General features: G+C 42.4%; 1 protein-coding gene across 1 annotated transcript; it reads right to left on the reverse strand.

Moving 5' to 3' along the window:
* Positions 1-4,769: 4,769 nt before the first annotated feature.
* On the reverse strand, positions 4,770-12,145 carry erfl1 (Ets2 repressor factor like 1; the record flags this gene model as incomplete). Its single annotated transcript, XM_080470946.1, has 5 exons — positions 4,770-5,587; positions 7,238-7,367; positions 9,162-9,339; positions 11,185-11,419; positions 12,085-12,145. 5 exons carry the CDS (start codon positions 12,143-12,145, stop codon positions 4,770-4,772), a joined length of 1,422 nt encoding a protein of 473 aa, XP_080327072.1.
* Positions 12,146-15,000: the final 2,855 nt, after the last annotated feature.

Below are 15,000 nucleotides of genomic sequence, written 5' to 3' on the forward strand. Positions count from 1 at the left end.
AGTTTCTATCAGAACAATATTTACCTGCTGAAGTCTGTAAAAGGTTACTCATGATTATTTGAAAATACATACAATAACTTTACCCTGATGATGATGATATGATGTTTTAATGCAGCGTTTTGTTTATAGTTTAAGCTTAATAATCCAAGCAGACGTTCAAAGACAAATTTGACTTTTTGACTTCTGTATTGCACACTAGAAATCAAGGTTTGATTTATTATTAGGTTTTATTCGCACCGACGCATCTAGTCTCTAAACTTTAAATCATGTGTTAGTCATAATCCTCTACCTGGTTGTAAATGAATGAAACGCAGTGTTCTATGCAGAGCACAGCTGTCTGTAGAAACATGTGTCTCTGAAATCAAGGCAACTGAATACAGAGCTGACAGAGGGCAGAACGCCTGAAATTCTACTTAAAGCGTCGTGTGGTGGACAGGTTTTTATCTGCATTGGCCTCATGGCGCCATCCCGCGGAGAAACGTGGCCATGAACCATGAATTTCCACAGAATGTTCTGAGGAGTTTGTATGTTCTGTTTTGTGCCTGCATGGTTGTTTCCTCCAGGTACACCAGTTTCCTCCCTCAGTCTAAAAAGGGCCAGATTTTATTTTGACTAGTGTGTTGTTTTTTTCCCCCTAAATAAACACATGACAAACACAAAGAGGTAGTCACATTGACACCAACAGGAATTTTAGTGTCATCAATTAACCTCAAAAGATTATTTTATGAGTTGGAAACAACTATACCCAGAGAGAAACATGCAAACTCATCAGAGAGAAGAGACCCCACGGCAGGGCCAGAAACCGATAACCTTCTCCCTCTGGGCTCAGAGTGCCACGACACACACAACGATTTGCTGCTTCCTAAAAGGATCATCTGTCCAAAGTAAATGTGACAAATATTTGTTCAACACAAAGTTATAGTGAAACCACGAATCAGATAAACTTCAATGTTATCGCTGCAGGCTTCGAGTTGCAAAGGAATTTAGATGCATTTGCAGGTGTTGACTAAAGATAAAGTTTTTAATAAATATACTTTTATTCTACTAATGTATCTATTTTTTTGTATTTTGATGGAATCATTGCTTCGGTTAATTATTTCATCTTCTATTTAGTATTACATGCTATGAGCTTTGTCCTTTTCTTAGTTTTTTTTAAAGCAATATGTAAACAGTTTTATACAGATTATGATCATTATTATTAGTAGCAGTCGTAGTAATAGTAGTGGTATGTAGGCAGAGACCTGTAAAGTATTTTATATTGTGTAATTACTTGCCATCATTTGCATTATGTTTTCTTCAAGTATCATCACATTTATTCATATAAAATATATTAAGCTCTCAGCCTTTAAGGTGGTAAAACAGTCTCAACATTTTGGTATAAAATAGATACAATTCTATCTTCTACTTTAACGAGCCCAGGTTTGTTTACGTGAATCAGTTTAGTTAAGAATGCTTTCACTGAAAGTGAGAAACATAAGAAACCACATCAGACCTTAATAATACACCAGTTCTATGAAACAAGTGACCTTTGACTTGGCTTAAAGGTTTCAGGAATTTACTTCAGTTACACAAATGAATTCAGGTGTGTATTTGTAGTTGGTAACAAAGGAAAAGATCTGCTGCAGACGAGCTGAGTCCCCCCCCCCTTTTTCTTTTTTAGAACATTAGGTGTGTGAAAGGGGTCGTGAAACAGTGAGAAATCACCCAGAAGGTCCTTGTGGGATAAAACTGACCTCCTGGACTCAACCTGTCTGTCTGCTACCACCACTCACATGGGTCATAAATATTATTATATTTAGCAGTAACGTGGTCTGAGTGGCCACTGCAAGTTCTGCAGTTAGGAGCAAAAGGTCCTCACGTTGTTTGAGTTTCTGTTAGATTGTTCAAACACCCCTCGGTTATAACCTCGGAGTCCAAACAGCCCACTTTCACAGAAATTATCTTTTTAAACCTCTCGCATTGTCTCCTTAATCATCACCAGTGCACAGAGCTTTCTGAGGGACGTCTTCTTCTTTCAGGTCACCGAACCTTTACAAATGCTTTTCTATGTCTTCAGTGTGTCATCGAAATTGACATTTTCAGGCAGAAATCGCGCCCAAAAGACACATTTCTGTCTGTCCCTTTATAAGATGTCACCACCTCATTTGCCTCACGGTAACTTATGATATCAGCGATCCTTTATTAGCAAAACCTCTATCTGAATGATTTTGAGTCAGGAGTCGTGAGGGGATTAAGATGAAATACAAATGATTCCATCTTTGGGTTAAATCGTTGGTACGTTTGGTGAATGACTATTTATGACCACCTGTTGTTGAAATGAAGACATTACTTTCTTTTCAATATGTCCAATGTGAAAAATCAAAAACCCTTAAAAACAAAATTTGTAAATTAAATAAAACAAAAATAAATGCATGTGTATAAATGGCTGTGGTCTGTTCTATTTATGTTTTTTTTTTAGTGGTACTGTGTAATAATACTACTTGAAACGCTTTCACGGGTTTTCTTTATTCCTTGGAGTTTTATATTGTTTGTGTGCCGTCAGCTGCCAACATAAAGTACAAAAAAGTAGGAGAAGATTCACAAACGCAATTAATCCATGAATTAATTGGCGCTTTAATTAATTAGCTGTTTTCTATGTAAAAAAAATAAAAATACATGTTCATTCAATGGTTTTATTTTATGTATGGTATCTGATTAATTATTGACAGTGTTTAAAAATCTGTTTTATCTGAACATATTTTTAAATTGTTTTAATCGAAAATATACAATGAAAGAATAATAATCCTTTCTTTGACTAGTGTGTATTTGATGAAAAGTGACATAAGTTTCACCCTTACCTGTTGCCGTTGCTCTCGTGCAATAAACTGGTCCAACAAACTGACAGCCAACAACAGTCCACTATCCAGAATAATATTTATTGCTTTTGAAGATATTAATCTTTTTTCTTCTTTTTGTACTTTCGACTTGTCCTCTTTTACAGTAAAACAAAGAATGATGACAGGAAAAAACCACTGCATTGTCATTGTTGGATGTGTACACACACATACACACACAAAGGAAACAGTATTTACAGCTGTTAGTACGTGATCTCCACGCGGAGGTGACTGGAGGCCTTTTCCTGCAGCAACTCAACAAACATAGAGCTTTACATTAACTTTACAATAGAGCTTTCACAACTAGTCGTTATACCGCCACTGTTTGACAAACCATCGGCTATAAAGGCTATGAAACTGTACAGGATGGTGTAATGTTCACTCTGTGCTGAGAAACTGGGCCGTCCAACAATGTTTTTCATCAGATTTTGGGTTGAGCAAAGATAAACAGTTCATATTCATATTTTTTATTTATTTATTTTTTTCACCCCCAACTGTTTAATGTCCTCAAGCAAACCAAAGTGCCCTGCTGGCATGGACAAAAAGCATTGATTGAAAAATAATCAAAACAGATTTTGAGGGGAGGATTTAAAAAAAAAAAAAAAAAAGAAAATGCAAAGACCAATATTATTCACATTTGACTAATTACTGTACAGTTACACTGAGTGAATGCTAACTAGGAAAATAAGTCCACTGGCATGTTTTTGAACCCAAAGGGTTTTTCCGTACACTGGGCATCTGGCAAAAGAGAGAGAGAGGGGAAAAAAATGACCAAAGGGCACAATTAACGGGGGTTGAGGAAATCAGAGACAATTCCCAAAGTGAACTCTGTCCTCATCATAGAAGAAGAAGAAGAAAAAAAACATCTTCAGAGTGCAGATATTCTGCTATTAATAATTTAAACTTTGATACACCTAGGCTTATAATTTTTCCAACATGTTTAAATACTGAATTAAATCACAACAATACAGCTAAATCTTTTATCATAGTGAATAATGAATTAAATGTCATGTACAACATATTAAAATATATACACAGAAATATACCATACAAATTCTAGTTTGTCCAGCTCTCTCTGCTCTCTTTTTCTTTCCGAGGAGAAATCACAATGATCCACAGCACAAAAGAAATAATCACAAATGCTCACAGTTGATACAATAAAAGAAAAAAAAATTGATTTAAAGCAATGAAATTAATACACAAAAAACCAATAGCTATTGAAAAAAAAGGGGGGGGGGGGTAATTTCAGAGCATCACATTTATGGACAGGATCGCAGAGATGAGATGGATTCCTTGAAGGAGACTCTTCCCAGAATAACCACTAGATGGCAGTATTTGACTACATCTCAATAGGCTTGAGTTTTTATATAGTCCAAATCTCAAGAATTACAGGACAAATCTGTAAAATTGGATCGATCTGAGCAATATTTGTTGTTCTGTTCTGTTAGTATAGGGATGTTGTTTGTTAATGTTTGTCAAGGCTGGCATGGCTGTGTTGTAATTTACCACCTCGCTGCCTTCTTCCATCGCTCAGCTGCGGACGGCAAATTGTAGAAACAGCGTAAAACAAGTCTACAAACCATGGAGCGAACATTCAGCGTGAGGGATCAGAAGAGAAAGGACTAGATGGTGATACAGACAGCCGACGGCCTACAAACTGTACAGCCTGTGTATCCTGAGATGGACGAGTCGGTGCTGTAATGGGCTGTTGGCAAGTTCAACACTTACACAGCAAACAGTGAAACTGTAGTTTCAGAAGTGGAAAACTTAACTGCTTTTCCTGGGAGAAAAATAAAGAAGAAGAGGGATTGATCATTTAGAGGAGAAAATTTGGAGAGAAGAAGAGAGTTATCAGAGCGTAGACTGGCAAAGATGGTGGACGCATCAGAAAATGTCTTAGCTGTGGATCATTTTGAGAGTCTCTGTCTCCCTGTGTCTTTCATGCAGAGCCATGGACGGAGAAAGTGACGGTGGCAAGGATGGGGGAGGAGGGGAGATGGGCATCAGGCTCTTCAGAGGATGCGGGGACACCGGAGGCGGGAGAGAGGCGATGGGTGGCAGCACGCTCCCTTTCTTCCCGTCCAGCACGAGCTGCGACCGGTTCGCCAGGCTGGACTCCTTCCTAATGCCAAACTCGTGGTCGTTTTCATTCTCCGAGCTGCAGTCGCTCAGATCTGTGATCTCCAGGTCTGAGTCTGACTCGGGGTCCTGCTTCACCCCTCCTCTCCTCTCTGTGGGGCTCTGCTGGCCCGTCCCAGTCCCGGCTCCGAGGCTGACCGCCCCCAGGCTCAGACTAAGCCCCGTGCCCGGAGGGGTGGCCTCCGCCCGCTCCCTTTCCCCGACCGTCGCCCCGTTGCCAACATCTGTCCGACCCAATGACAGGCCGCCCTGGTAGGGCGGCAGGCAGATTCTGATCGGCTGACCACCCGCCGTGCCGTTTGTCCCGCCAGTTTGCCCCGCTGCCCCCCTCTCACCTCCACCTGCCTCCCCTGGGGGAAGAAGAGAGGAAAAGGGGTGAGGCAGCTGGGAAAGGCTGCTCTGCAAAGGGTTGGGGTAAAACTGGGAGGGGTAGAGGGAGCCGGGGGGTAGTTTGGGGCAGTTATTGAGAGAGAAGGCCCCTGGGAGGTAGGGGTTGAAGCCCCAGGGGTAGTCAAAGGGTGGGCTGCGAGGGTACGGGCCCAGCAGGGACGGGGGTTTGGTGTAGCACGGAGCACCTAGGACAGAGAAAAACCAGAGATGGAGGTTATAGCGCTCAGAAGGGGCAAAGGTTTCCTGACGTACAACATCCAAGAATGTTCACTAATTATAGTCAGAGGTATTAGCAAGTCTAATCAGGAGCCACAGGGGCTAATTCTGGTACGGTAGCTTTCAACAAAAAAAAGAGAAAAAAAACCCTGATGGTTCATGTATGCATGCCAGAACTGTGTGAAACACCCACTTCACGCTGCTGCAAACCAGATGTGAACACAAAGATTCTGCACTGCAGTATAAAGTAATCAAGTGGAGTCCCCTTTTCCTAAATGCTTCATTATTTCTTCACATATATCTTTAAAAAGGGACACATTTGAAGATGCTCTGGCTCCAGTTTTATGGCACATATGTCACTGTGACACTTGGAAAAGAAAGAATCTAGCCGGTGTCGATCTCGCGTCCCTGCAGTGTTCTGGCATGCCATCGCATCATTTTAGATTTAAAACCCCAACCAAAAACCCCTCACCGCGTAGTGAATTAAATCCTGCACTGTTTGAATTCGGTTCCTTGTAAGCTTCATTTGATGACACAAAAACGAGGTTGTTGCAAGGTGATGCTGGGATTCAATTTTAATGAACAAACAAAAGCGTTGCCTCTCGACCTACTCTACTTCCTTCCAAATGACAAACAACTCAAAGATTCTCTCTCTGCTGCACCCTCCACCTCTCCCCGTCTCGCTCCCCGTCTCTCTCCCTCTCTCTCCCTCTATACTCTTTCACTCTGATATTTACTATGCAGGGCTAATTTGACAGTGGTGAAGTCTCTGCGTGCTGGGCCAGGAGTAGCTGGCAGACACATGAATATTGAATCAGTCAGGCAGGCCTCACTTGCTTATGAAAACACAGTAATGGGCGCCCACAGGCCACAAACTGAAGCCTGCACCCTCAATTAGGGCCTTCCTGCCTGGGAAGGGATTAGGACAGCGGGGACACATGGGAGGGAAAGGAGGGTGAGAAGGGAAGAAGGGGGGAATAGGACCTGAGGACAAACAGAGTGGGGAGGGGGAGGAGGGGGGAGGAAAGGGGGGGGGGGGGTGCAGGTTGTGTGATGATCATTGCATGTGTGCCAGTACATCTAATTACACACTACCTCTGCAGCTCTGCCGGTTCGCGTGCACGTGCGGAGCGTGCACGGACACAAACAATAGCACATGCACATGTATGCTCAGTCAAGCAGGCGCACGACTCGTGCTCGCCGGCACCGGCGAGGACAAATGTGAGCCGTCGCGGCGATGAGGTGGATGCATTCTCCAGCCCATAACTTGTTTCTTGGCGCTGCTGACATGTATAATTCACAAGCTCACCTGGCCTCTCTCACTTGAAGCGCAGCCTCACTGCAGGCTGCTGTGGGACAGCCATCTCTCTTATTTCCTTTAACAATAAATGTTCATGCCTCCCCATATCCTCATTCCTCTCCCCGCTCTCGTCCTTCCCCTCTGCCTTCTCCCCCTTCCTTTGTTTATGGTCTGTTGTCTGCCTGACGCTGCCTATGGATGCTCTAAACAAGCTGCTTTCTTTCCCCCCCCGACTTTTGCTCCTTCGGTGCAGGAAGATTTTTAATTTTGCAGAGGCACTCAGAGTTTCACACTAACTTTTGTTATTCCTTCTGCTCACCTGAACTGAGGAAAGGGAAAGTGTCCAGTCGCAGTTTGTCCCCTTCGGGTGCTGGTGCTGTGGTGCCTCGATCAAAGAGGGATGTTCCTCTGCCGGTGTCTGGCAAGCGAGGAAACAGGGACTGTATGGCCTGAGTGACAGAGACAGAGACGGGAGGAACAAGAGAGAGAGCGAGAGAGAGAGAGAGAGAGAGAAAGAGAGAGAGAGAAAGAGGAAAAGGAGATACAAATATAAGTTGGTGACATGAACAAAACAGTCCTAAATAGAGTGCATGTGCTCCTACAAATCTGCCCTGGTGAGGCGGCTGCACTGCGCAGGCGAAAGTCGAATGTTGACAGCGGCACCCCGCAGAGAGTGATGCAAACAGGGACACAGTCGCAGCAAGGACAGGATAAAAAAAAAAGGGTGTCAGGGGACTCGGGCTAAAAAGGGAGGCAGGAGGACGCAGAGGCTCAGAGACTCAAAGGCAGGAAAAGTACAGAGTCAAATGGAGAGCAGCGATTAAGATCACGGGGACAAAGGATAAATGACAAGAAGATTAAAAAAAAAAAAGGAAAAAGAAAAAAAAAGAGGGATGGTGGGGCAGTTTGAGGAAAGGGACACGAGAGAAATAGGAATGAGATGTGAAACAATGACATCCATTTAGGAAGCAGGGCGGCTGTGGGAGTTGCAAGTTTTCTGTCTTAAAACACGAGAAGGTGAGGGAGTCAAGGTAAAATAAGTGGAACAGTTGAATATGAGGAATAAAGAGGACAAAGGCAGGATTCCCCCCCCCCACCCCCCCGCAACGCGACCGTCGATCAATAGTATCTGTCACCCCGCAGCCCCGAAGTTTGAAAGGCGAGACTGTACTCCCAAGCTGCGAGATCTGCGTTGCTTAACAAACCGCATTAATGACCCGCCATTGATCTGATCTGACGCGGCCCCTTTGCTTTCTATTTCTTTCATTTTCAATCAATGACACATGGATTCGCCATAGGAGACGGTGATGAGAGAAGGAGGGGATAACGTCTTCTTTTGTTTTAAGGGCAAGTTAAAACCCGTCCCCCTCCCCTCCTCGGTCTCCTTCGGAGCCCGTACCTCCTTATCCCACCTTAAGGATGGCACAGACAAATGATGGATGGATCTCTAGTACTGTACTTTCAAGTTTCGAGCACTTTCTGGGGACATTAGTCACCCGGAATAAGATTAAGTGCACACCAGCGCTCACATCCAAGTCTCCCCCCCCTCCCCCCAAAAAAACCCTCTCTCTTCAACAATTTGAGAGGCTGCATCAATAATCAAGAGCAGAATTTGAAACATTTAAATTGATTTGTTCATTTTTTTAAGCACGTCTCTAAATATCCAAGCACTTTAATAGGCACACAAGTGAAGTCATACCATTTTTTTTTTTTTTTCAAGCAAATTAGGATATTCTGGCTCCTGCTGTTCTCTTTAGGTTTTCTGATGCAATTTGCCAGTGTAAAAATTTTACAATCTCTCAGGGCAAACAATAAGTGAATTGTAGTCTATTATGACCATTAGAGACAGTGAATAAAAGATAGCTCTGACGAATACCACCACTCTCTTGTTAAAAAAAGGGAATGCACAGTAGGGGCCTGAGAAATATCATGCCAAAACAACTGCCCTGGAATGGATTTCAGATACCTGATTCAAATCCGTGCTGATAAAAAATGAAATACTGAAGTGCAGTGTCTTGCTATAATATTTTGTTCCTTACACATTTCTCTTCTCTAAATGATCAATTGTTATACATTTGGATTGAAGACTGTATGCGTCTCACTAGCCACATTTGTCAGACCACAAAGGGGTGGAGATTCCATATGATGCAATTTCTTACTTTTTATTGTTTAAAACAAGTTAAAATATAGTTGAGATATTTCAGCCGCACCCTCTCCAAAGCAGTCCGCCCCACCCTTCATACCTCCGGGCTGCAGTCTGGTGTGGTGGTGCCCCCGTTGAAGTGGTTCTGTGCCAGAAAGAAGGGAGAGTTGGCCATGTCCAGGATGGGGTAGTTCACCAGCACCACCTTACTGAAGTTGAACTTGTAGGTGAATCGCTTGCCTTTGGTTTTGTGCAAAATACGCTTGTTGTAGTAATACCTGCAGAGAAGAAGACGGAGGAGGAGGAGGAGGAGGAGGAGGAGGAGGAGGAGGAGGAGGAGGAGGAGAGGATATCGATGGAGGGATGGAGCGGAGTGATAAAGGAAAAAGGAATAGGAAAAGAGGAGGGAAGGATTAATATAATGCTCACATCAAGGTTTTGTGTTTCATCACTATAAGGAGAGAATAAGTAAACAACTTCTGCGCTGTGAGGCAAGAGCTATGCTGATTTCCCACTGTTTTTATTCATCTCCTCCTTCTTCAGATCAATTCTGTCTGACTGCCTTTATTCGATACAAGATGCTTTTGTAAAGGGAAATTTTATTCAGCTTTTAACAGAAAAAAAAAAACAACAACCCAAAAAACAAATCTCTTTGAACCCAAAACTTACAGATTGAAAATTTCCTTTAATTGGGCACAAACCTATTAAAAAATATATCAGTATAGTCATACAATAGAAATATGTAATAGTATATAAACATGTAATAGCATCAAAATAAGCAATAAAAAATTATCTAAAGAGTCTTAAATTTAAAGACCCTTTACATGGTAAAATAAAATAAATATAGAATCACACAGAACATGTGGATAAAAACATATTTGAATCACACACTAAGTAACATCTTCAATGCAAAAGGGCACAATATAATAATCTTAAAAAAACCTCCCACCCTAACCCAGCAGATGAAATAATCACAAGCTGCTTGGACCCCGAACGCGTCATGTAAATGACATGACACCAAGAAGCTGTCGCCACTTCCAGCAGCATTTACAAAGAGGTGGGACAACAAGAGTCGTCTCCATGGTAACGACTTCCGGTGTCTCCCGCCGGGCATGTCAAGCCGTCATCATGCCAGTTTCCTTTGCCACCCACGGAGGTGTCAGAAAGTACAATCTGCCAGGATGCCAGGTTGATCAGTGGTAAAGGAAAAACATGGAGCCATCTGGTTCAGGTAGAGGAGCTGAGTGCTCAGGTGTGGGGGCACGGAGGAGGAGGAGGAGGAGGAGGAGGAGGATGGGGGGCGTTATATTAAAGAAAACAAAAACAAAAAAACCTGAGGATGTGTTATCCGGAGATACGAGCTCAAATACCGGACCGTGCTTCCTCCTGCATTTAGATTTCTTTGTTTCAAAGTGGCGCACGTAGCAAATTGCAGAATGCATTAGACGACCTCAGCATTAAACGCAGGCGAGCGCCGCTTCATTATGCACTATATCAACAAACACAGCAGCATGTACATATCAGTGCGTATCCACAATGGCTGAGCCCAGTGCAATGATGTGTACATGTTTTGCTTTGCGTGGCAATTGTGCCGTGGCCCTTAATTGAGCAATTAAGTGAGGCTAATTAAGAAGGCTAATTGTGGCCCCAGCCAATTCATAACAATTAGACTCTGACGACAGCCCCCATTAACAAGAGGCCAAAGCAAAGCAGTAGGGGGGGATTGGGTGGGGGTTCATGTGCCTATTTGCATAAGAAAATTGTGAGTGTGTGTGGTTGGGGGGTATAAACTGCTGAAGGTGTAAAGTGTGGCATTGTTTTAATTACTTCAGGCAAGTTTGGTGCAGAGCAGTTTCTCTGCTCTGAAGAAGTCCAAGCAATTTCTCAATGTGGGCTTAATTTTGAAATCCCTATTGAATTTTTTATTTGGCAGCTCAATGGTGAACTTTCCATTAGGATGTCCACAGATAAGGAGAAATTGAGGATATTGACGTTCCCCAGGAAAAGTCCCACCTTTATCTTTCCATTTTTATTTAAAAGAGAGATGTGGAGTGAGGATTAAATCCAACGAGGGTAGTAACACAGTATGTAAACAGCGCTTGACATTCAAGCACACCACCCACCTCAGTGCCCTGCTCAGCTTGTCGTAGTTCATGTGAGGTTTGCATTTCCTTATCCCCCACAGCCGCGCCACCTCGTCCGGGTCCTTGATGACAAACTCGCCGTAGTCCCCCTGCCAAGCGATCACCCCCTGATACTCCTCCTTCTGCAGCAGCTCCAGGATGAAGTGCCACAGCTGGATCTGCCTGGAGCCGGGGCTCGACTCGGGCTTGTAAGCCCAGTCTGGGAAGGCGAACCCTGGGCAGAGGGAGCAGGAAAAGGAGGTGGATGAGGTCCGGCCCTGTCATTTGTCCCACCGCTCGCTGGGGGGGATAGCTGTCAGAATGAGTGATGGGCGATGGTGGTGAGGGATGATGTGTTTAATATCACAGCACGTGCCTTGAGCAATGTTAGTCTGAGCTAATGCCCGCTAGCCTCAACAGATTGGTCAGTGGGATGATGACAGCTCGCTGGGAGAGATCTGATTGATGCTGCTCATGTCTGCATTTTAAGAGCCAACTACATGCACATCATGGATGAAGTTAAGGAGCTTTTTTGACTCAGTCCAAAGTGAATCTGGCGCTAACTAGCCTTGTAAAAATATGAGATATAGAACCAATTACCACCAGAAATTCAATCTGCTTGGCAATGTGCATGTGTATGGTAAATCTTTTTAAATAGATGAATATTTCACATGGAATTCAGCATGATGATGGTGATGTTTATCAAGTTTTATCAGTGGGGTATCTGGTTGTTTTGGTTGTCTGGTTTTTACCCAATTAACACTCTTGGTTTGGAACAGGATTAATGATTCATTTGAAAAATTCTGCACGCATACAGTCGAAACCTCGAGCCCATTTAACGGAACCAAGCCCGACCAGAGCGATATCACCGGTGTCCAGTCACAGTTCAGCCGTACTGACCTGGTGTCCAAAGGGCGGGCACAGGGGGGAGTAGCAGATCACTGACGCAGTTACAGTCCATGCCTCCACAACACCTGGAACAAAACAGAGAAGAAACACAAGTTTTATACAAGTGAAACCAGAAAAACAGATACTGGCGTCTCCCAGAAAACGAGGAATCAGCCAGCCAACAGGTTTCACTGCTGTGAGTAGAAGTTGTAGAGAGTAAACTTTGTTGAAAATGGAGGTATTGCATAAGGGTCTAACGGTGCAAGATGAATTCAAAATCATACCGTAAATCGATGTGAAATATAGCAAGGTTATGTTTCATATGTCTTTGGTAGAGATCAGGTGTTTGATGGATGTGATCTTGTGTAGCCACCCGAGGCTGCGTCTGATGCAAGGTGGTGGACATCCCTATAGTGCATTTATGAACAGGAGGAATTAAATAAGACTTTTGAAAGCCAACTTAAAAGCTGAGCCACATTATACATTAAAAATAGTGCTTTTAAATATAGAACATGGTTTGGTTTTCTCCATGCTGGAGTTTGTGAAAAGTAGAGACTACACCGTTGAGTCGAGACTCTGTGTGCCAAGTTTGGTTGAAAGTTACACAGGGTTTGGTTTAATGGTCTCCAAGAACGGGAAAACTTATGGGTGACTTATTAAACTGAATAAATTCGATAAATAGATATTCTTAAAATAGGTTATTACGTGTTCTATCTTCCAATTTTTATTTCAAGACTCGGAATCGGAACCAACATAAACAAACACAGAAATTAAGAAATGTAATATACACAATAGTTAGCCATTCAATAGTGGTCAAAGATTAAAAATACTACACAGATACCCCGGCCTACAAGTGGCATACATTATATTTAGGATAATTATCACCATTGAAGTCAATACTTACATGGCTTATTCAACTGAAAATGCATCACCTTTACATATAACATTTTTTGGTGTTCTCAGTAATGTGTTCTGAACTATAAACTACAGTACTGTCTCTCAAATTGTAGCGAAACATAAGTAAACATTTAAAAAAACTATTACTAAAAAAAACAACATCTCTTTAAACTGACTCAGAATGTATGTGACATAAACAGACAACTGCAGGTAAAATAATGTGATCATCTGATAATGAAAGTTAAATATCATCGTAAGCTAAAAAGTATAACAAATGTCCTTCAAAACTGTTGTAAAAGAAATCCAAGAAAATATAGACAAAAAAAAAACAAACTCAAGAAAACAATAAGAGCCTCTCCAGTGCACCCGAGAACTTATAAATGTAAAGACTGAGTTTTGAAAAATAGTTTAATAGAAAATGTGACAATAATACAAATCCTCTTGAATATCGTGATCATCTGAAAGTAAATCAAACACACTGGTGTGCTTTTAACGTCACCCAAAGAAGTATTGTGCCAAAAATACACCGCGAGTATGTGCAAATAGAATATAAGACATTTCAAACATGTCCACTGTTGAGGAGCTGTGCTGAATGGAACAATTGACTTACTGTGACTCCATGAAGAAATCAAAGGCTCTATGACAGCGGTCAAAACAATGAATCAAGTGGAGAGAAAATAGTGCAATTTCTTAATCACTATCATTATCAATTTTTTTATTATTGTTCTCACGATTGCAGTTTTATTCACATTTCTCTTTTTTATTTGTAAAAAACTTGCTAAATTAAAAGTGGGGGGAAAAAAAGCACATTATTTTTCCTTTCTTACTTGCTTACTTTGGACCCAGGAGTAGACTTGGGCTTGTGTTTTTGTTGTTTATATCAGTATTCATGGACAGCAATTTGTATCAACTGTGATTATTTTGGAGGTGCACTCGGAATAAGAGTTGAGCTTTTTTTTGAAAGTCGCTAACAATCCTCTGTGAAATAAATTACCGCAAGTGTGCATGAACCAATCTGTTGATTTTCACCCATTCACGATGCTCATGTGCACCGTAACCTGTGTGTGTGTGTGTGTGTGTGTGTGTGTGTGTGTGTGTGTGTGTGTGTGTGTGTGTGAGAGCGAAAAGGGGGGTGGGCTGCGTTATTAAATGGGAGCTTATAAATGACAATGTGCTGCAAATTAGATGCATATAGACATCTGCTGACAGGAACGTCGGCTGATTTCAGTGTTTCCATGACAGACGGCAGGACTACGAGACGGGCTGTGGTTTGGATATCACACTTTCATCAGGGTTGTTTTACAAAGCTCAGATGGAAGAGATGCCCTGCTGCTACACTGGTATCTTTAATGCTGGCCTCTCTATCTCTGCCTTCACTCTCTGCCTCTATTTAATTATGCTCTGTGAATTTTGGATTTTCCCTCCAGCATTGAAATGGAACGTGAATTATTAAGGTGTGTTTGTATAAATTATTATTGCTAACTCCAGGCATTTCTCACTCTCTCTCCCCCCCCCCCCTCTCTCTCTCCCTCTGACCGTCTCTCTCTTTTCTCTCTCTTTCTCTCGCTTGCTCTCACCCCGCTTCAAGCCTTTGGATTGTGGCCCCTCTTGCTCTCTCCTGCCGTTCTTCGTCCTCCTTGTTTTCATGCCGCTCGCTCTTTCTTCAAATGCAGACTTGACATTCATCCCATCTCACTCACGGTTTTCCCCCCGCATCAATCACGTTATCGTCATTCCCCTTTCTTACAAAAATATCTTATTCTCTCCATCTCATGTCTCCGTCTGCACCGCTCACTCTTCCATAATGGGTCAAAGTTGCCATCAGGGTTCAAACAGAGCTATAACATATCTTCAGACGCAGCAACTCATTTTCATGTGGGACTTCTCACAGAAACCATAACGATGTGATCGATAACAGATATCATTTGTCTCATGTGGAGTACCAAAGGGCGCTCACACTACACACCAAACTTGACGTGATTAGAAACAATTTCAGAATGTATGTCCTTCCATTAAAATGTCGACATCTGA

The sequence above is a fragment of the Lipophrys pholis genome (genome assembly GCF_963383615.2).
Source record: "Lipophrys pholis genome assembly, chromosome: 9".
NCBI classification, from domain to species: domain Eukaryota; kingdom Metazoa; phylum Chordata; class Actinopteri; order Blenniiformes; family Blenniidae; genus Lipophrys; species Lipophrys pholis.